The following is a 24,953-nucleotide window of genomic DNA, read 5'->3' on the forward strand; positions in this document are numbered from 1 at the left end:
ATAGCTTGATTGGCTTGCATACGTGATTGTTGCTTCCTCTCCTCTTGCATACCAATTTGCTTCTGTTTCAATATGCTCACATCCGTGCCATGATCATTCGAATAATCTTGCATAAATGCCTGTGAGTGATCTTCCTTAGTTATTGTGTTATTAGTTGCGTTTACTCCAAAGGATAATTGCAAGGAATTTTCTACTTCAATCTCTTTTCTTGGCTGCATTACTGGTGTGCCTTGTTTAATGTTGCTTGGATCCCCAGCTGTGCCTCTTCCAATCCCTTCCACATGTTGAATTTTTGGCTTTTGATGCATATAATTTCAACTAGAATTATAGTCGTGGGAAATTTTATTGAGTGTGTTAGTGTTGTGCACGACTTTATTATCAGACTCTACTTCATTTTTTCTATCTTCAAATACTTCCGTTCGACTGCTATTTGAGCAGCATGAATGCTTGTCGCCGGCAGCCTGATCGTCTTTTGGGGTGGAAAGTGATTCATTAGAGGCACCTTTCCAAGAGGAATAAATCCCAGTAGATATCTCACCTCAAATCATCTGGGAATATGTTCGATTTTGAGGTCGAGTTTCAACGTTTATCGCGAGTTCTCCAGATGCGAAATTCTTGTCGCCGGTGACTTAAGTATCCATTGGGGCTGAATTTGTGGTGGGAGGTGAGCCTTTCAAAGGGGAACAAACTCCTGTAAGTATTTCACCTCGAATCACTTGGGTAGTCAATCGAATTTGAGCTCGAGTTTCAGGATGTTTCTTCGCGACTTCCCCAGAAGTCGCCTATTCATTTCTCTAAACTGGCACGGCCAAATTACCTCATTTTTCAGTAAGTTGTTGCCATTGTTTAGGAGAATCATCCCCCATATCTCTATCATCTAGATTTTCGTTGTGGATTTAGGGGAAATAATTTTACGATTCCCTGCTATTCCCTCTTGGAGTTTGCACTGTTCATCGCTTCATTTCAAAGGCGAATTCCAAGAGTTGTGAGATGAATTATAGGTGATTCTTGTTGTATTGTGTTCGTCTCTATCATGCGCCTTTCATGGCGTTTGTCTGGCGGCTCACGCTACGTCTCAATTTGGCTGAACTAGCCGTTGGAGTCAGCAACTGTATTTTCCTAGAGAGCGTGCATTTAGTGAGAGAAATTAGAGAGAGAAAAAATTCAGCAAATGGGGAAGTGATGGGGTTTAGGGTTTAGGGTTTAGGGTTTCGGGTTGAGGGTGTTGACTTTTAAAAGGTGTTGGGGTGTTATCTTTTAAAACTGGTTAAATCTTGTTTACAACCGTCTCCCTATATTATCAAAACACCCCACACTTATTTGGACTATTATACATGTAAAATTGTACTTCTATTTTTGAATTTTTCATCGTCACAGAGGTGTTCCAGCATAATTTTTTTGAAAATAACTTTCGGGGAAGTTGAGTCTGCATTGTTTTCGCGATGGGGACAATATTTTTGACCTATGGTTTACCATGTACGAGACAAAGATTTATTTCACCAAGGAGCAAAAGCTACTTCCATATGCAGCTTGTTGGCCTATGGTTGGGTGCTCCTCAAGGACCTTTTGGTTTGTCCTTGGGGAGTTTTGACCGGACGTTTCCACCTCAAATACTCTAGTATACATATTAGGAACCTATCCTATAAATTTGAGCATCAAAAAACACATAAAACATACTAAGGGAGTCTAGAACACACGCACACATACACATTTCAAGGGCTAACATTCGAACGTCTCGAACGTTCTTGGATGTTTGACGTCCAAAAGATATCAAATTAAGTATAGATACGTTAAAACACTTATTAAACTTAATTTAAACCTTTTAAGGAACATGTGAGGATGTATGCACCTTAATTAAAAACTACTCAAGAAGAAAATAAGCACTCACACTAGACGCACAGGGATCATGAGTAATGTAGATTGACAATGATCTTTATAATTTTGACATAATGCCATTAAGGCCATACTCAACCCTACCATTCTTAATTTTTTTAAGGAGGAATTTCATTCTCTCAACACACTTACATGTCTCATTAAATTTTACACATGCAATGCACAAAGGTGAATTCATCTTAAATGAGAATTTCTTAATTTTGAACCAAGGGATGCTCATATTTCCTTCATATTGAAGTCAGAATGGTATGTCACACCACAAATATTACATCAATAGGAAGTCATTTCGTAAAATTTCATTTTCTAGCATGACAATAGCTTTCATAAAAAAACATCAATTTGGGAAAATCATATAATTTATAGGCACACACAAGGACACAAGCTATACATACTTTTACCTTTCTAGAGTGAGCCTAAATTTATGCTTCCCAAACCATAAAACTCACATAATTTTCAAGCGACCCATCATTTTTCATTTTAAGGGGAATCAATTTCTCATTGATGTCTTAGAACACCAAAAATTAAGAGTGACTTCAAACATGTTCCTTACATCATCTCATGAAGTTACATGCACAACTATCATATCAAGATACACAACAAACATGAGAAATTTAGGATTTGATCAAAAATCCTTTTTCATTCCATTTAAGATCTTTAAACATGCCTAACATAGTGTAACTTAATACATGCATAACCTATGGGGAATATGCAACTTATACTTTTATGCAAGACACCTATCATGAACGAGCTACTAGGAACTCTTTGGTTTCAAACTCATGCAAGAATAGAAGGATAAGATAGGTACATCTAGCAGCTTACTACTCACACCATCACCCCTCACTTAGGGTAAACCCATTTAAAAGAAACTAAATACCGTCAACTAAACAACATTTTAGACACTCAGATTCCTCATCACCAACAACTACCAGATCAGCCTGTTTGGACTCTCAGCAGTCATGGTCAATTAAGTTGTTCAACAACATGGGAGCAGATCAGGGAGAAAAAGACTAAGAACAAGTTAAATTCATTTTTATGGCACAAATCAATTCCTTTAAATCTTCTTTTCTTCTTTGGAGAATTTTAAAAGGCAAACTTCCTACAAATGATAAGTTAACTAACTTCGGCATTGAGCCTTCACCTTGTTATTGTTGTTTTGGCAGAATAGGCATGGACAGTATTGACCACACGTTCAATTCAGGACCTTTTGCAACTGCTGTTTGGAATTTTTTTGCAGCTACTGCAGGACTACAACCTGGACAACTAACATTGAAGGCGAGGCTGAGACAATGGTGGACAACAAAGACACGAAATGCAGGCCATCAACTACTGTTACAAGCTACGCCAGTCTTCATCTGTTGGAACCTATGGCAGAACAGGTGTGCAAGTAAATACGGAGGCAAAGTCACTAATATCAGCCGGGTCAAGTATGCAATCTATAAAGATACATACAAGATGCTGGAAAATACCTTTCCCCAAATTAATTGGCCTGCAAGATGGACAACATTACTCCAAACAAGCGAAAGGTGCAAACATACCATCAAAGTATACATGGTAGCATGGAAAAGACCTCCAGAGCATTGGATCAAACTCAACACAGATGGAAGTGCTGTCATTAACACAGGGAAGATAGGGGCTGGAGGTATTCTCAGGAACAGAGAAGGCAAAATGGTGATGGCATACTCAGTATTTCTTGGAGAAGGATCGAACAATCAAGCAGAAACTAAGGCTGCTCAGCTTGGACTGTCGTGGGCACTAGAACTAGGCTACAAAAATATTCAAATGGAGTTGGATTCGCAGTTGGTGGTTCAGTGGATTACCAAGAAAACAGCCCCTCAATGGACTGTTGCCAATCAGGTAGAGGAAATCCAGCAACTTATCTCACAAACACAGTACTTCAGCTGCTCTCACATTTTCAGGGAAGCAAACAGTGTGGCAGATTCCCTCGCAAAGCACAGTAACAACACAACAACACCTCAAGTCTACTTCAACACAAATCAATTACCCAAAGAAACCCAAGCATACTACCAAATGGACCTGCAAAACATGCCAACATTTAGAAGGAAGAAGACTAAAAAGATTTTTGAACCTCCTTGAAGGTTGTATCTATTCAATTTTGCTATATCCAAGTAATATAGCTACTTTGAATAGAGATATAGACTAGTTAGTTTTTTGTATATGATTTTTATTGTAAAGGGAGAGTCTCCCAAATTTACGCTTCCTAGATACATTGTAACGAGAGGAGTCCTCTCCTTAGTTTATTAATATTTAGGTTGCATCTTTCAATTGTAAGGGGAGGAGTCGAAGTTCATTAGGAAAGTCGACTCTAAACCATCTTAAAATTGGAGGTTTGGTTTTATGCCCCCCTCCTTGTATATTTTTGTTTTTGATTAATGTTAAGGCCTGGGGGTGTCGCTCAGCCCCTACCCCTCCAAGGGTATTAAAAAAATAAAAAAAATAAAAAAATACCGTCAACTTACCAACTTGAATGGATAAGCACATCACACCATCAATATCACCTAAAAGTGAATTTGAACATAAAGAAGTTCAGAGGAACTCAACATATGAACATCAAGGGCACTCAAACCGTAATTTTCTATGCATATTTATCCCCTACTTGGAATTAGCCTAAAAACATCATTCCCTTAAGCACCAAGGTCAAGGCAAGTTAAAACTAACCTATACACTCCTCACAAAAGAAGGTTTAACATCACTGAGGGTTCTCAATCCTAATCTCACATCAAGGAGTCTAATAACTCAATATCAAGGGTAAATACCCCAAGTATAATCATGCCTCTAAGTTCAACACCCAACGGAAATCCATAACAATCAACTTAGGTCAAACTACCCAATCACATAAGGTCTCAACTATACCATGAATACCAAAGGTCATAACAACCTTAGGGGAAACAATAGAAGAGACTTAGCAATAAGGCCTCTTTCTTTTCATTCAACACTAACGTAAGGTAACTTCTAGGTCATTCACACAAACATCATTACCCTACATGGTAAACACACTACCTTCACTTCTAGGACAAATACAATACGAAGGACTCAATCCATACTAGGTAACTATGAGGCATTACACACATAATAAGGCAACACATGAATTATTGCGTATATACAAAGGGTAACATTTAAAACTTCACTCATATATGATACGCTCAAACTTACTTCTCAAATAAGAAGTAAAACGGCCGAGTCAAGTAAATAACCCAATTAGTGAGGTTGGGATCGTTCTCACGAGGAAAATAGTCTAGACATAACTTCAACCTGTTATTACTATTGTTTGGTCAATGACTTCCTTGGAAAGTAAAAAATAATAAAAGGGGGGTTTCTAATTCTAAATTAATAAAATAACTAATGCAATTGAAAGAGACACTGAACAGATTTGAATGTTGGATTTTAATCAATTAATCAAAGTAACTAGGGTTTACGTGTTCCCCACAGGTCCATAACTTGATAATTCTAACTATAACAATTCTTTACTAGTATCTTGCATGAAAAGTTAAAAGTTATGTATTTCTAAATCCTTGGTACGGCATCCAGAAAATCTCACTCCACACCTTGGTCCGGCTAAGTGTGTTGCTTTCATAATCCTTATCTTTACCTCATATTAAGCATCGTATTCGATATTTGACTAAGTTATTACCTCATACCAATAAATACTAGGCTATTATATAGTATATACTAAATCTACCTCATACCTACTTCAATGAGAAAGAGTAAAATCCGAAAGTTTGCTTCATTAATCCCCAAAAATCACCAACAATCAATTATAATCAAAAGTCTAATAATTATTAAGAATATCACACTAATACACAAAGTCTAATAGTATGATGTCTAGCAATCCAGAGTCTAACCTCAAAAATGAGGTTTTTCAAACAATTTATGAAAAATAAAAACATAATTAAATAAGGACTCTATTTACTGGAAATCTGCCAAAATGCGGCTGGGTGGACGGACCTCGCGACAGATCGTCATGGTCACGACGGACCGTCATGGACTCCGTTGTCCCATACTTGTGCAATTTCTTCTGCTTCTCTTCTTCATTACCCTCGACGGCAAATATGACGGACCGTCATAGGCACAACGGTCCGTCGAGGGCTTTCGTTTCAAAACACTTCAACTCTTGAAATATGGGTACTGAGATCACTTCTGAACTTCATGACGAACCTGCAGGACAGACCGTCATAGATGCTATGGACCATCACAAGCTTCGTAACCCCACACTTGGTAAGACTTTCCCATCTTCTTTCAGCAGCTGCACTATGCTGCCACCTACGGATCGTCACAAGCACGACAAACTATCATAAGCTCCGTAGGTGGTCTCTTCTGCATTTTTTCTCTCAAAATCTTTGCATTCAGCTTTGGACAGATTTCATGCAAGATAAAAAGAAACATATATAAAAATTAGCACAAAAAGGATTTTGGACACACTAAACCTAAGGAAAAAGTATTAATAATACCGTGAAACCACGGTATATCAATATACAAGGCAACATGCATCTTTTATCTATTTAATACACTTATTCAATGAATTTCAAACTCAAACCATGACATTACACTATCATCATGCAAAGCCATATAGCAACATACCATTCAAGAAAGGAAGCTTAATTGAATTATAACAACTTTTTTAACAAAATCTAACCATATCATAACATAAACCTTCACATAATATATCATTTCTCATAAATCACATAAATAGACATAAGGGGCACCATATCAACAAAACATGCCAAAAGTCACCTTCACACATACTCATCAAACCAAAAAACCAAGATAAGCATCAAAACTCTCCTTTTCTCCCTCAAGCATAGTGATACCACCTCATCCAAGCAACCACATCTATAAGATCATTGGACAAGAGAACATAAGAGATATATCTTATAGTGTTAAGTTATATGGCACGACATGCGAATGATGAAGAAGGGAAACTGTGTCATCCTATAGCCTTTCTCTCATGGATGTGTCGCGACTCACCACCAATGAATGAGAATTTACTAGATGTTGCTACATGAAGCATTGGACCCTCAAACCACTTATCTAACGTAATGCTCTCATACCACGTTTGTCACGACCAGGGAGCACCCCTTAGAAGTAAGATGGCGTACTTGACCTCTCGGAGGTCTTATATAACCCATAGTTATCATTCATTGCATTGTCATAAGTAAATTTAGCAGAAAATTTAAAATTTTCATAACACACCGTATGCTAAACATCACTTCCACTATATAAGAATACAAGTCAATACATAGTTAGACTCTAAGTCTCTTTTTCATTCTTAAACTTAACTTCATAGAATAGAGTAGGGACACGATCCTTTATCATAATAACATAATATTTAAGCTATTACAATACATTGAATATAAACTTGACAAAGGAAATCCTTTGAACATAATGATTCCTTTCCTTGAGCTTTGGAATTATATATCAAGATTTTACCTTAGAGACATCCTTTGAGCATCCACAACCTACACTTTGAGTAAAAAGGTAGAGAAGAATGGTGTTAGTACAAGAATGCACTAAGTATGGTAACAATGCCATAACATGTATTTAAAAGGGACATTTTACTTGACACCATGCATCATGCCTTTTTGTGAAACTTTCATAAAACCTTGATACAATAGCATATATTCCATTTACATATTTCATATAGGCATATACAATAGTCAATCATCACATAAAATCCCACATAGCATTTAAGTAACATTTGGAGTCACATTACAATCATCTAATTTCCAATTACTATAAGCTTTCTTTCTTTAAACATCATAACTTCCCAAGTAATCCTATAGTGATACTTTATGCTATGCATCACCGTAAGGCCACAAGGTACTAATACATACAACCTACATACAAACACATACCATCACAGAAGTATAGCATACCATAAGAAATATTTAAGTCAAGACTTACAACATCATTACAGTGAACCATAATTTACTTGCACATATGCTAACTTCATTTCCGTAGAACATTAGAAGACCTTACTCATAATCCTATTCTATGTCTACTAGTGCAATGTGAGTGTGAAGTCCCATAACCTCACACCTTCTTAGTAAACCTATCATAAGACCACAAGCCTTAACATACACTTCATATACCAAACATAATACAATAGTAAGCTATATACACTTCAAGTAGGACCTTAGTCACATAGTCATATTAGAACTTCATATCATGCATATCATCACATCATGCAGACACTAACACAATTTCATGCACGACAACCATAAACATATGCACATAAAGTATACGACTTTCCTAGAACTCCCTTAGAGAAATACTTGTATCACGAGTCGAAAGAAACCCCTAACAGCTAAGCATACCCTCAGATAATGGCAAGGAGTACTTGACCCCTTAGGAGTCTTGTACAAGCCCTTCAACTATCCTTCATTACATAAAAAAACATCAAAAGTAGTGCGAAATTTAAAACTTTTCACGAATAAATTAATAAAAAAAAATCTTTCACAAATACATAAGAAATCTTATCGTCACAAGCTAAATATAAGACACGACAATAAAACTTAGGGACATGGACCTTTACATTTGAAAGAAATACATAAAAAGTTTTAACAAAAGGAAACTAAGAAGATAGGAATTATGCGCTTGAATATATGAGGACACACTTTGTCTTGAGGTGAAATTTCCCAAGATTTTCCTTATTAATTCAACCTTCGAACCTATACTTATAGTATAGAAAACTACGGGGTTAGTACAAATAATGTACTAAGTATGGCATATGCAGAAATATGCATTAAATGGATATTTTAGTAGAATAACTTTTCATGCCACTTAAGTAAAATATTCATGATTTAAGAAGTAGAACAACATAAGAAACATCATTTAATACTTAATAGAAGAATCTCATAATTTTAGAATTTGTAGAACATATTACTGTAACATTAAGGACATTATAGTGACATTAAGGACTTCACAGTGAAAACATTACAGTGAAGATCATAGTGCAGGTCATGTGAACCCTTTTTCCTTTTAAATTTCCCTAACCATGTTATCCTAATTTCCCTAAAGTAAGGCAAGAAGGGATTGCCCATACACACCCTTCAAGTCACACTAAAATGATCCTTAAGACCACCAACCATGGGCTTACTGTGTAAGGGAAATCAAATCCACACTCATAGCTAAACAAGTACCATACATACTTTCATACGAAATTAATGTAAGTGCCCTTATCCAATAGTAATTATAGGTCATACTAAGTGCAATATGAGAGTAGAATCCCATACTACTACTCCCACTTAGTGCTTGTAATAGCTTTTGTTTAATTTGAAGACTTTACAATGGCAAATAAATTTATAGTAAACTAAACAAAACATTACAGTGAACTCAAAAGACAAGAAATATAGTGAACTTCAAAAAGTATTTCCAATAATGAATAAGCATCATTTCAGTAGAAGTTTCCCTTCAAAGGTTATCGGAAGATTCACTAAGGTAAGACATGAAGAAAGTATTAACATACCTCATTCAATACACACCAAAGCGACTTTCAAGACTACCTCCCTTTCGGCATACCCACCTCGGGATAACAAGCACCCACTCACTAACAATACAATAGAAGAACACCTAATAGAACACCAAAGTCTTCCCTTTCGGAATGATACTTAGTGCAATAAGTAGATAGCGTCCCATAACACACCTACCATAATTAGTACACTTTTCATAAGTTTTGACACCAAGTCTTCTCTTTCAGAAGGTCCTACCTAGTGTAATGAATAGATAGTATCCCATACCACCACCTATCTATGTAGCACATTCTTTTATAAGACTTAGTTCATTCAATTCATATAGGTAGCACGTTCTTTTATAAGACTTATTACTTTCATTACATTTGTGGGAGTTAGCTTAACCAACATAGACCATGAGCGCTACACATGGAATCTTGATATTAACCCTAATAGGATGAGGGATCCTCACTTGTTTAGAATGAGGTCATTCTCTTAGGTTTTACATTGCTTGACCAATAGCTACACCTATGCGGGCACATAATTAAGGTATAAGGGGATTTATACTAAGTAACTCATTCTCTACTAATGAGGAGTACTTATCTCAAGAGGTACATTGAAATACCACATCTCAACTCACAAACTGTAATCCACCTCTCCTTCATATCCTTTCTGTTGTAGGTATAAATCCCCATGGATTATCAACATTATAAACTATCGGTGAAGGAAAACTAGTGAACACCACATGTTAATTTACGAAGGGCATTTACCCTCTAACCTATCTTAGAAAGTTCATGGGATTTAGTGGGTTGCTACTAAACACTTCATCTCAACTGACAAAGAGTGTTCACACCAAATATCCCCTTTAGGTCTTAACTTAGATTCATTCGTTCATTCATGTATGAGTGTGTGTACATGTGAGTACACCTTGAACATAAGATTCATTTCCTTTACATTTGACTTCTATCCATCCTTAGACCTTCTTTCGGTACATCACACACTTTACGTACATCACACAATCATATAAGTTCTTTATGCCTAATCCTTAACATACGTCTCATAGCGAGCTTCATAAAACAATTAAAAGAATAACTTCATTCAAGCATACACTCTAGGCTACTTCACATAATAACTTTATAAGGCACATTTAAGTACAATGATATATTTATCATCTTACTTCGCATAACAAGACTTCATAGCTTCAATCACAATAAACTTATAACTTCACATTCATACAATTTAAGTAAACACTGCCACCAAGAAGGTGGACCATACCACTCAAGAGTATTTCAAAATTATAGATAAACAACACAACCAACTTACCCTTTAATCCAAGCTTTCATCACCTATAAAGTTTTACTCAATAATTCATCCTAATACTCCCTTTGGGAAGTAGCTAAACCATAATAACAAGCGTAAGAAAATGAAACTCAAAGACTACAAATTCATGCTCATATAACCCATTTCTTAAGCCAACATTAGATCAAAAGATTTAACATGATTTGATTGAATTTATAACCTTAAAATCATCAATAAACATTATAAATATCATTATTAAGTCATTAGAAACGTTTTCATGCAAGACCATACTTTAATTTGAAGATAGAAGAAACTAGGGTTGAAAACTCTTTTTGAAATCTTTATAAAGGGGCTCCTTGAATGAAAGAGAGTTCAAGGATGGATACAATACCTCACATTGATGAAATACCAATGATTTTTGATGGTGAAACGACCACCAACATCCCTCCTAGTATTTCTTGGCTTCTAGCTTCCATGGTGACTTGCGAGTCTTCTAAGAGAGGGGTTTTGGGTGTTAGGAAGAGGGGTCTAAAATTTTGTATTAGGGTTCAAAACACTTCAATATACCTAAAAAAACTTAAAAATAACGTCTTTGGGTCATAAAAGACTTTGGGTGAATTTACAAAACACTCCAAGACATAACAGGTAGTGTTGTAGCTTTTGGGACAACCACCACCGATGCACCAACCAATGGTTCGTTTGTCAAGGGAAGGGCCGTTGGTGAGTTCTCGTTGGTTGGGGCTGAAACTCCCCAACTTGAAGAGGTTCTTTTGCAAATTACAGACCAGTTTGTTGGTCCGTTTCATGGTCGACTGGCCGTCGATTGGACACTGTTTTGGCAGTGTTGGTCCAAGTCTTGGGCCTTTCATCATGGGCCTCTTAAGGGTCCTAGGTGGAATCGTGATTGGACGTTAAACCCCTAAACTATTTTTTATGGTTATTAGGAGCATCCCACATAAATTTCAAGCAAAAAGAACATGCAAAAATCACTCAAACACATCAAGACACACAAGCTCTATCTAAGGCACACCTTCCAGACGTCCTAGACGGTCTCGGACGTTTGACCTCCAAACTTAACCAAACTTCATACACTGCCTAAGATCAATAAATTAACTCATTTTAAATTCAAATTATTTCAATAAACACTCTTGAGGCTCTTGTTAAACTTAGTTTGTTTTGAGGCATTACATTCTCCTCCACTTAGAATAACATTCGTCCTTGAATGACACTTAAACTTCAAGTACAAAAAGGATTCACATAGAATTACAGAAAACATTAAAATCATGATCAAAACACTCAAAATCAAATAATAAAATAGGAAGGAGAATCCATTCACACTTTCAAACAATTTGCAACAAATACACTTTGGCAAAACTCACATTTTGAAATCTTCTCTTATCCTTCACTTATGGAGGAACTACCTTCTCCAATATTAAACATTATCATATGCAACACTTTTTCACACATTGAAAGTTCAATCAAAGACAAGACAAATTTTCTCAAAATTTGAACATTATTGTAACATTGCTAAAAATAATAAAAGTTTCAAAATTTCATTCTTTGAGAAATCCATCAAGAAGGCATGATCACATTAACTATTAAACCATATAAACTAATTTCATAACACATTGAAACCATAATTCATAAAAAAGGCAATTTTCTAAAAAATTTGGACTCCTTTACAGTGACCTCAAAACATCAATGTAACACATGCTTAAAATTTCCACAATGCACCTTTCAAAAACCTTTAACAAGATATAATGACACTATGAGGGACAAGACCTCACTAACTTACTCCAAAGAGGCATTGAAATTTTCACCAAGTGCAATCTGAGAGTATCATCCCATACTACCACTCCCACTTAGTGACCCTTGAGGATTCTCTTGGACTAAGTACCTTTTATGAAATTTCTCTCAACATTCATTCTCCCCCACTTAGGGTCAAGTCATCTTTAAGTTCTCATACTTCAAAGCACCATTATGCCTCTCACAAGGTAGAAACTCACACTACCGTCAGCGCATGCACATGAAGATTAATATCAATTTTACAACTTAATCATAACACTTCCCTTTTTGGATTCAAGCCTAAACAAACTCTTTTAAACATCACTTCATTCAACTCTTAGGCATAATATAACTCAATCTCATGGAACAAAATTTCCTCACTAGAAATTCATACCACATTTCCATCTTAGTGTAAGACTACACCACAACATCCACCAATCACAAGAACACTATGAAACATTAGTCACACAAGGGAGTTGCCTTAAACTTCTATAAAATCTCCACATTCTCTTAATATTTCTCAAATTTGCACCTTAAAGCATTTTTTCCATGATTGAATATAATCACAAGATATCTCATTTTCTCGTATAGGAATTTTACTCAATCATTATAATTCGTACCATGCTTTCAACTACATTACCATAAAGTTTATCATCACAACACTTTCAATCTCATACATCAGACCTAGCCATAAACGGCATCACATAATAATTTTCAAAACTTACTTTTACATATACTCTTTTAGCCACAAAACCATCATAACATCAAAACTTATCCTTTGTACTCCTTAAAACTTAAAAACATCTCCCCTTCTTAGCAAGAACATTTATAAAACCAAAGGACAAGGGAACACAAAAGACAGAGAGAACTTATGGACTTAAGTTGTATGGCACGAATCAAGAGTAATGAAGAAAGTGCAACTCTATCGTCCTATAGACTCTGGTCCATGGATGTGTCGCGACTCACAACGATGAAAAAGATACTACTAGACGTGGCTTGTGAGACTTTTTATACCCTAAACTATTTCTCATAACCTTATGCTCGATACCATCTCTTTCAAGACCCGATAGTACCCCCTAAAAGATAGGGCAAACCCTTGGCCCGTGGAAAAGCGTACTTGACCCCTTTCGAGTCTTTTACAAGCCCTTCAACGTCGTTCATTACATAAGACACGAAAAGTAGTGCAAAATTTATAAATTTTCAAGAATTAAATTAATTAAAATGAAATATTTCATAAATACTGAAGAAATCTTATCGTCAAGAGGAAAACCTAACATACGACGAACAACATAGGGACACAAACCTTTAAATTTGAAAGAAACACATAAAAACTCTTAAGATAAGGTAACAAAGAAGTTAGGAATTATTCCCTCGAATATATGAGGACACACTTTGTCTTTAGAGGAACTTTCCCAAGATTTGCCTTCTTAACTTCAACCTTCAAAATATTCTAACCTATATATATAACATAGAAAAGTATGGGGTTAGTACAAATAATGTACTAAGTATGACATATGCAAAATCATGCAAAAAGGGACATTTTAGTAAAATAAAATTTCATGACACTTAAGTAAAATATTCATGATTTAAGAAGTAGAACATTATAAGAAACATCATTTAACACTTAATAGAAGAATCTCATAATTTTAGAATTTATAGAATACATTAGAGTAACATTAAGGACTTTTTTGTAACATTAAGGACTTCACAGTGATCACATTACAGTGAAGAGCATAGTGCAACTTATGTGAACCCTTTTTCCCTTAATGCTTACCTAACCCAAATTATCCTAAGATCCCCTAAAGTAATGCAAGAACGGATCTCCCATACAATTCCTTAAAGTCACTCCAAAAGGATCCTTAAGACCACCAACCATAGGCTTACTTCATAAGGGAAATCAAATCCACACTTCTAGCTAAACAAGTACCAAACATAAATTCATATAAATTTCATGTAAGTGCCATTATCATATAGTACGTATTGGTCACACTAAGTGCAATGTGGGAGTGGCATCCCATACTACTACGCCCACTTTGTGCTCCTTATAGATTCTCTTTAATTTGAAAACATTAGAATGACAGATAAATTTACAATAAACTAGACCAAACATTACAGTGAACAAAAAGTATTGCAAATAAATAATAAGCATCATTTTCATAGGACTTTCCCTTAAAAGTTTATCCCAAGATTCACTAAGATAAAACATGAAGGAAGTTTTCACATACCTCCTGCAATGCACGGCAGAGCGATCCTCAAGACTTTCTCCCTTTCGGCATAATCACCTCAGGATAACAAGCACCCATTCACTAGCAATACAATAGAAGAACACCCCAACAAAACACCAAATTCTTCCCTTTCGGAAAGCATACTTAGTGCAACGAGTATATAGCGTCACATACCACAACCTACACTAAGTAGTAAAATTTTTTTATAAGTTTTGGCACCAAGTCTTCTCTTTCGAAAGTTCTACCTAGTGCAATGGTTAGATAGCGTCCCATACAACCACCTATCCTATGTAGTATGTTCTTTTACAAGACTTAGTTCATTCAATTCACATAGGTAGCATGTTCTTTTAGAAGACATAGTACTTTTATTACATTATTTGGATTTAGCTTAGCAAACATTGACTATGAGAGCTAGACATTGAATCCCGATATTCAACCTTATCAGATGAGGGATCCTCACATGCCTAGAATGAGGTCATTCTATTAGCTTTTACAGGGTATTCCCAATAGTTAAACCTATACGGGCGCAAAGTTAAGGGATAAGAAGATTGCTACTAAGTAAAATTATTCTCTACTTACGATGAATACTCATCAAAAGAGGTACATTGAAATACAATATATTAACTCATGAAGTGTAATCCAACTCTCTTTCATATCCTCTCGATTATACGCATAAGTCCCCATTGATTCTCAACATTATAAACTATAGCTTAAGGATAACTAGTGAACACCACATTTAAACTCACGAAGAACATTCATCCTCGAACCTATCTTTGAAAGCTCATAGGATGTAGTGGGGTTACTACTAAACATTTCATCCATAATCACAATGAGTGTTCAGCCCAAAATTACCATTTAGGTATTAACTTATATCAATTCATTCATTCAAGTGTGAGTGCTTGTGTACATGTGAGCATACCTTGCACATAAGCTTTATTTCCATTACATTTAACTTCTATAGATACTCTAAGACCCCAAAATGAGACAGGGTGTATGTATCCTAACGTGTTTGTATTGAGTTTATAAGGATATAAAATGAATTACAATATGTTTTAGAGGTTGCTTGTAAAGTTTGAAGTGATCTGGAAGTCGAACGTTAATGGACGACCAAAAAGTTTGACGACTAGTCACCTATGTTCCTCAAGTGTCTATGCATGATTTTATTTGGGTGTCATAAGATTTTGAAGCCTACAAATGATTTATAATTATGAATTATTATAGTATATGAATTTTTGAGAAGTTTGGAGGTCAAAAAACCAAGAACGTCCAAGGCATTCGAAAGATAGCCCTTAAGACATTCAACGTGTCTCTTGATGGAGCTTGGCCTGTTTGGAAGTCTTGTACACGTTTGTTTTTGATGAAATTTATGTAGAAGATCTAATACTTGTTAAGGTTTGTACTAACATTGGAAACGTCCGGGCACAACTTCTAAAAGGGCCCCACAAGTTGCCCAAAAGAAGGACCAAAGGCTGGTCGAGACACTGCCTTGGCAACGTCCATTGACGGAACCAACGACGGCCAGTTGGTTAACCAACGGCCTGTTGGTCAGGTATTGTCGACTATAACTTGCCATGGTCAGGTCTCAAGCATAGATATTTGATAAGTACCAGTCGATGGAAGCTAGGCACGGTCCGTTGACAGACCAACGCCCCATCAGTGCCTTCGTCGATGGTGGCGTGCAACTGGCAGCAACGTCTATTTTATTTAAGGGGGTGATTGGAAAATCAACCAAACGTCCTAACTTGACCGTAATAGGTTTATTTAGCGGTTTATTTGTGTGCATATAAGTCTTCAAAAGCGTGATCACCTCATTCTAGAATCCTCTCACACGATTGAAGCCTTTCCCTTCAAAAATAATTCCCTCCAAACCTCCATTGTTGGTGATGCTGAAGAAATGCATGGAGATGGTTTTTATATGTATGAATCATCAATTTTATAGATGCTTTCAACTAGACAAAGGTATGGTTCCCTTCATCTGTAGTTATATTTTCATCTAGACAGGCTTCAAAAATATTTCAAAAGAGAGAAATTATGATCAAACACTTTCTTCTTAGATCTACCATGGGTTCTTTATTATATTGATTTCAAAATGATAATATGAATGTATTATGATTATCTACTGATTTGGAAGTTTTTTTCGATCAAATTGCATGATGAACCCATGCTCCATTACAAATATGATTTAGCCTTACGTGGGCTTTATGATCTTCATTCGTTATCGATTGAGTTATGATTATATTACATTCATGTGGTGGTATATACTGTTATTTACATGAAATAATCATGATTTTATGATGAAGGGTCCATGTGGATCCATGTATTAATTATCGAACATGCCTAGCTTAGTATTCTAGGAATTCACTATAACATGGCCCTTTTTATGATTAAATGTGGAACTGGATTATGTTGTGGTTCTTGTATCTGCAGTTTTATTTCAATATTATGGTTTAATTGTGTATATAGATCTTGTATGATCAACATAAACAAGTCTTGGTTTGAATTAATTTAGACGTTAGGTTAGTTGTTATATGAATCGATCATGGTTAATGTCTTTAGCTTCTGCCTATAATGAATTATGAGGATGAATTATATGTAATGAATAAAATATGGGTCAATTGATGATATATTGAATAGGATTAATCTATGTAAACTTACCTTCCATGAACTCCTTATATGAATCATGCTTGTGACGAGATTAATGAGAATTGTAGTAGTGTCTCATATAGACTATGATTTCATTTGCTACTGCCTAGATTGTACTTTATTGGTAAAATATGATCTATAACTAATATTTTGGTAAATTTATAAGATGGCCTATTCTCTTTACTCTACATTGAATTGATAGTTAAATGCCTACGATAGAATCTTGATCTTGAAGTGCTTAGCATAATTCAATGTCCGGATTGGAACAGTCCATTTGAGGTAATGTGCGATGCTAGTGGGGTGGCTCTTGGTGTAGTATTGGGAAAGAGAAGAAACAAAATCCTTCACCCAATTTACTATGCTAGTAAAGCCCTAAATGAAGCCCAGAAGAACTACACAGTGACTGATCAAGAACTCCTCGCAGTAGTCTTTGCTTTTGAGAAATTTCGCTCCTATTTGCTAGGTAGTAGAGTCATAGTGCATACTGACAATTTAGCACTGAGATATTTGATGGAGAAAAAGGATGCAAAACCAAGGCTGATTCGTTGGGTATTACTGCTGCAAGAATTTGACTTTGAAGTGCTGGATTGAAAAGGAACTGAAAATCAAGTTGCTGATCATTTGTCCCGTCTAGAGGATGAAGCTATGAGAGATTTAGGGGATAAGACTGACATTGATGATACTTTCCCCAATGAACATGTATTGGCTGCTTCACAAGACTTGATTCCATGGTTCGCAGATTTTGTGAACTATCTGGCTAGTGATATTGTTCCATCAGACTTGTCCTTTCAACAAAGGAAAAATTTCATGTACGATGTGAAGAAGTTCTTTTGGGATGAACCGTACTTGTATAGGAGTTGTGCCGACGGCCTTATTCGGCGTTGTGTGCCAGAATGTGAAATGTTGATTGTATTGGAGGCATGCCATTCTTCACCTGTTGGCGGACATCACAGTGGTATCCGAACCGCTCACAAAATATTGCAATGTGGTTACTATTGGCCAACTCTTCATCAAGATGCTCATGGGTTTGCTAAATCATGTGACAAATGTCAACGAGATGGTGGTATTTCAAGAAAGCAAGAGCTCCCTCTAAACCCCATTCTTGTGATTGAGTTATTTGATGTGTAAGGTATTGACTTTATGGGCCCTTTCGTGAGTTCACATGGGATGAAGTACATTCTTGTAGCAGTTGATTATGTATCTAAATGGGTCGAAGCCATAGCTCTCGCAAAAAATGAAGGGAAGAGTGTCACTACATTCTTGAAAAAGAATATATTCTCCCATTTTGGCACTCCAAGGGCAATTATTAGTGATGGGGGTTCCCACTTCTGCAATAGATTGTTCAAGAGGTTATTGGAGAAATACGGTATTCGCCATAATGTGGCCACTCCTTACCACCCTCAAACTAGTGGGCAAGTTGAGGTATCGAATCGGGAGATCAAACAGATATTGTCAAAAATAGTGAATCCTAGTAGAACAGATTGGTCAATGAGGCTTGATGATGCTCTTTGGGCCTACCGGACAGCTTATAAGACTCCCATAGGTATGTCTCCATAGAAACTTGTATATGGGAAAGCTTGCCATCTTCCGGTTGAGTTAGAGCATAAAACCATGTGGGCTATGAAGAAGTTAAAATTGGATTGGAGCGAAGCTGCAGAGCAACGGTTAAATGGGTTGAATGAACTTGATGAATTTCGCTTGAAAGCCTATGAAAGCTCAGCCCTATATAAAGAAAAAATGAAGAAGTATCATGACAACAAAATTGAAAAACGAGAGTTTATGGTCGGGGATTTAGTGCTTCTATTCAATTCCAGATTGCGCTTGTTTCCAGGCAAACTCAAGTCCAAATGGTTTGGTTCTTACACGGTTACCCAAATATTCCCTCATGGAGCAGTTGAGTTGGAAACTAAGGAGGGTGTGCGGTTCAAGGTCAATGGACAACGCATAAAAATCTATCTAGGGCATGCTGAATCGGTGAATAAAGTGATCGAGACATACCATCTTGATGAAGTCTGAGTAATCAAGTGGCCCCAGTCGTGCCGCGACATTAAATCTGGTGCTTGTTGGGAGGCAACCCAATACTTATCGTCTTTTTAATAATGGTAGCATTTTTCTATAAATGGGTTTTAAATTTGCAGGCACATCGGCAGGAAATTCTGCAGAAAACTACTCCGCAGTAGCCACTAACGGATACTAAGATGGACCGTTGCGAATGAAACGGACCGTCGTATGCATCCGTCACACCAGGTACGTATTTCTGTCATTTTTGAAATTAGGGCACACACGAAGGAACCTACGATGGGGCATCGCAAGTGCGACGGACCGTCATCGGGGAACCGTCGCGTGATTAATGAAATTAACCCGACCAGACCCGGTTGGACCGCTTTTCAAAATTTGACCGTTTATACTCCCCACCCCTCCATATTCCACCCCATTACTTCCAACTTCCTCTCATCTCCCCTCTCTTTTCCACTTCCACACTTCCCCCACTAATCATTACTCCCACAATCTCCCCAAACCTTATCATTATTATCTACTAGTGGGTGCTGCTGCTATTGGTATCTACCTTGCCACCTGAATCATTCGCCACTTGTGTTTTCTCCATTTCCAAGGTATGTGTCTTTAAATTTATACTCATTTCTCTTGCATTTTGGTTTTGTAGGTTGTATTAGCTTAGTTCTTAGTCGTATACTGTTTCCTTTATATGCTTATGTCGAAACCTAGGTTCAAAATGTTCGTATGTGCCATGTTTATAACCCTAGGCATAGGTGATTTTGCTTGGGTAGTGTCTTAGGTCGTTGAGATAGACACATGTAGGTCCACAACACTACACAACCATGTATGTTCATCGGGGATGCGTAGGGTACCCCCAGTTCTAACACTGCTACTCAGAACGAGACCCCAATGACGGCCCGTCGCACACACGACGGACCGTCGTAGGGTCCATTGCACAAGCCCTAGCACCCTGCCCAACGACTCCTGTGACGGACCGTTGTCTTCACGACAGTCCGTCCTGCACGACCGTCATGATGGTCAGAGACCCCTCTGATTAGGGTCTCCAAAAATTTTCTAAGTGTCCTACGATGGACACTTACGACGGACCATCACACCCACGACGGTCCGTTCTGCACGACCGTCATGATGGTCAGAGACCCCTCTTCTAAGGGTCTCCCATCATTTTCTAAGTGTCCTACGACGGACTCTTACGACGGACCGTCATAACCACGACGGTCCGTCCTGCACGACCGCATGATGGTCAGAGACCCCTCTTATAAGGGTCTCCCATCATTTTCTAAGTGTCCTACGACGGACTCTTACAACGGACAGTCGTACTCACGACGGTCCGTCTTGCTTGACCGTCATGATGGTCAGATACCCCTCCTTCAGGGTTCCTTATATATACATATACCAAGTATAACACGATGAACCTCATGACGGTCCGTCATAGTCACGACGAGCCGTCATAGGTCCCGTCGTGTGATGCAGTTTCAATAATATTAACACACTATTTTCAAAGTTTAATGACATATGAGCTTGCTTGTCTTGCTTGCCACTACTTATGCTAATATTGCCCTTTTACAGGTACTATTGACTATGGCACCCAAGCAAGACCACACTTATGCACGCGGGCGATCTAAGTCTGTCGCCCCGTCTTCCCGCATGGTCATCGGCTCTGATGATGAGCGGGACCCTGAATACATGCCCCCAGGCACCTTCGTCCCTTCCCGTGCTACACGTGCCCCCAGAGCCACACCCAAGACGGTGGCGTCCGGCGTAGTCACTGCCTCCCAGTCTGATGAGGAGCGCACATTGACCGGCACACCCTCTGGGTCGGCCACAAACGAGGAAGGTGCGTCTGGCTCCTTAGGAGTATCCTGGTCCGAGGAAGCTTCAGGATCTGCTGAGGATCCCGCACCCACCACTGCTGCAGCGTCGGCCTCGTCTGATGAGGCTGACAGTTCAAACTGTACATTCTGCGCGCCAGCCCAGGTCCCCACCCCAGCCTCTGACCAGCCAAACCGATGGTGCGTTGAAGGCCAGTTTCAAGTTTACTCCGACGCGAAGTTCTTGACCGATAAAGGAGTAATGACTCGAACACTCACCGTGGAGTGGCGGGTACTTACAGGGAGTCTCCCCTCGATGCCAGAGATCCACAACATATTCACCAGGCATCGCTTAGAGTGGACAGCCCGTCCGTTGGGACGATACAGCGAGGAGATGGTCTGAGAGTTCTACGCGTCCTACGTAGCGACTCTCCGATCACAGATCGACAGGCGGGCTGCTCCTGCTAAACAGGCCCCATTGGAGCAGGTTCTAGTCCGGGGCGTGCAGGTTGACATTTCCATGCCCGCCATCCGCCGGTTCCTATACGGCGAGAGTGCAGATGCTACTCGGACCCCCATCACTGCCGAGTTTGACTACCGCTGGTAGATATTGAAGGATGGACAGTTCCTGCGAGAGCCAGCACTGAGGGAGACCACCAAGCGGTGGATGGCCCTGCACTTATCAGTCGACAGAGAGGGTGTCGATTGGGTCACCGAGCCGAAGGGGGCCATCAAGAAGGCCAACCTCACATTCGTCACCAAGTTCTTGTGGCTGCTCGTGCATCACTGCCTTTCCCCCACAACTGCTGATAACATAGTCACCTGGGATCGAGCAGTGGTGATGGCAGCGATGCTAGCCGGCTTCGAGGTGGAATATGCATGGCTTCTCCACGCAGTCATGCACGAGAGGGCATTCAAGGTCACTACCACCTATGCCTTTCTGTGCATGATCTTAGCCCTTTGCAGGTCTTCAGGTGTGCCCATATGGCACATCGATCAGTTGAGGACCCCGCCGTGTACCGTTGACGTCGGCCTCATTAGAGACGAGGCCAATGAGTTGGCCCCACGTCGAGGGCCCCGTCCAGAGCTGCCACCACTATCTGATGATCTTACGGATACGGTGGTCCAGGCCCGCACAGCTACACAAGCATCCACGGACACTACCCCAGTCGAGTCTATCCCGAGTAGTAGCACAGCCCCTCTACCGACACCGGCCCCGCTTGCTCGAGTCCAAAAACTGGAGGCACAAATGGCCACTCTTCTGCATCATATCCAGCCGTGGATGCAGAAGTCTATTGCTGAGTCTAAAGCGCCTATGGAGAGGCAGATGCAGCGGAAGATTGCTGAGGTTAACCAGCGCCTAGATGCCTTTGAATTGAGAGTATTAGCTCGACCAGCCCCTCCGGTAGATGTGTCGACTTTTCAGGCTGCAGTCGACAGTCTTCGTGCAGACATCGACACGATCCTAGAGGCAAGAGTGCCAGAGTCTGTTGAGCCTGCTGAGGATACTGTATTGGCGGCCTTGTTTCCTACTCCAGACATTCCCCCATCTTCCCCGAGAGAGAGTGCCAAGAGGCGGAGGGGTCGATCAGAGGATGAGGCGCGAGCAAGGAAGAAGGAGCGCCGAGAGATGGAGGCCGGAAGGAGAGCCTCACTTGCTGAGGCGGAGGGACACCAGATCAGAGCATCACAGATAACGGCTGGGGCGTCTATCTCCCGCACTGTAGATACAGCAGGAGGCACTATTGAGGGTGCGGTTGTTGCTGAGAACATCACTGAGGGTGTCCAGATTGCAGAGGATGTGGGTTCTGGGAAACCAGACCCACCATCTTGTTGATCGATGGCGCTATGCGCCACAGCTTTGCATCACCTACCCCTCTAATCTTTAGATTTTTTATGCATTGGGGACAATTGCATGCTTTTTTGTTGGGGGTGGGGTAAATGGAAAGTGAGTGTTAGGCTGAAGTCTGTAGCCCAACTCAGTATCCTCTTTTGGGGTTTTCTTGCCTGTGTTCTTTTTGCCCAAAAGACTAATTACTTTTTCTGTTGAACCGGCACGTTATATCTTTTGTACATAGTTTAACTCTGAAGCATGATGGCTAAAATGATATCCCGATAAAACTGGAAAAGGTTGCATGAAAAGGCGTAGAGACTGATAATTGTGTGGATCTAAACATGAAATAGTGTTACACCATTGCACTACCCTAAATCTTCAAGTCGAACTAGGTGTCTGATAATCGGGTATAGTGATAAAATGTCAAGTGAGTGTGAGGAAAGTTGAATAGTCCACTACTGATACTGGGCTACAACTTGCCTGGTTAGTCCTGCCAAAAGTAAGCTGTAACAGACAATTAGGAAAGGATTATAGGCCCTTATTAAATATAGCCCATTTCTAGCCTAAATAAAAGAAACCAAATTAAAGTTATACTTCTTTGATCCAAATAATTTGAGCTTAAAATTAGACCTTTCTTTTTCATCCCAACTGATCTTTTCTGGGAACAACATGTTGGCCCTGGTCCCTCCTTGGACATGTACACCTCAGATTATGCCAAAAGCATAAGTTGAGGGTGGCTAATGTATAAACAACCTTCGTTATGGCCCTGACCCGACTTTGGGTATTGTGTACCTTGACTCATGGCAAAGCCGTGAGTTGAGGGTGGCTGTTTTGAGGAATGCTCTGGAAAGTGGGGTTGAAAGAACAAAAGTAAAGTGACTCAAGAACTCTTAAAAAAAAGAGAAATATTCAAGAAATACAAACGAGAAAAGAAAAGAGTTACTTACACAAATGAAGAAAGAAGGAAAAATGCAAGGTGAAAGAATAGGAGAAACTGGGCAAGATAAAGTGATAGAAAGTGGAAGGTTTAGCCGATATGTCAAGGAGGGCAAAAAGTCACTAAAGTATACCTAAATATACCCTACCTGACTCTGAGCTGACGTTACAAGCTAAAAAAGTCCTATTGTGATCCTAAGGGTTGTATAGCGAACTTAAGGCAGTGAAAATAAGGGCAAGCTCATGGCAATAGGTATGAATGAGTGTGACTTTTTTGAGAGCGAGTGTTGAAATGTAATCCTATTACCAAACTGAAATCATTGTGTGAAAAATGAGGATTTTTTTCTAAAGTGAGGACACTAGTTGTTATACCGGAATTGTTAGCCTCTCGGTGAGAAATTGAAGAGGATAGGTGTTAGTGCATGGTGAGTCTGTGTCATGTTCGAATCCCACGAGATTCAAGCCTAATAGTGATAGCATGCATAGATTTGATGAGATTAATCGGGATTGATTGCCAAATGATTGCAAAGGATAAAAACATGAATACTATTGTACAAAGATTGTGTAGTGAGTCATAGTGCATCGCTTGAGGACAAACAACGAATTTAAGTTGAGGGTGTTGATATACCGTGGTTTCACGGTATAGTTAATACTTTTTCCTTACGTTTAGTGTGTCCGAAAGCCCTTTTTGTGCTAATTTTGATATAAGTTTCTCTTTGTTTTGTAGGAAATCTGTCCAAAGCTGAATGTGGAGATTTTGAGCGAAAAATGCAGAAGAGACCACCTACGGGGCTTATGACGGTCCGTCGTGCCGGTGACGGTCCATAGGTGGTAGCGTAGAGAAGCTGCTGAAGGAAGATGGGGAAGTCTGACCAAGTGTGGGATTACGAAGCTTGTGATGGTCTGTTATGGCTATGACGGTCCGTCCTGCAGGTTCGTCGTGAAGATCAGAGAAGTGATCCCAGTACCCAGATTCCAAAGGTTGAAGTATTTTGAAACGACACCCTCGATGGACCGTTGTTCTAATGACGGTCCGTCACACTTGACG

At 38.9% G+C, this 24,953-nt stretch overlaps 1 protein-coding gene across 1 annotated transcript; it reads left to right on the forward strand.

Annotated features, from left to right (window-relative positions):
- Window positions 1-3,060: 3,060 nt before the first annotated feature.
- Window positions 3,061-3,987, forward strand: LOC104645185 (uncharacterized). The gene has a single exon (XM_010316271.2). It carries the CDS (start codon window positions 3,061-3,063, stop codon window positions 3,985-3,987), a length of 927 nt encoding a protein of 308 aa, XP_010314573.2.
- Window positions 3,988-24,953: the final 20,966 nt, after the last annotated feature.

Source organism: Solanum lycopersicum, chromosome 12, assembly GCF_036512215.1.
Source record: "Solanum lycopersicum chromosome 12, SLM_r2.1".
Classification (NCBI taxonomy): domain Eukaryota; kingdom Viridiplantae; phylum Streptophyta; class Magnoliopsida; order Solanales; family Solanaceae; genus Solanum; species Solanum lycopersicum.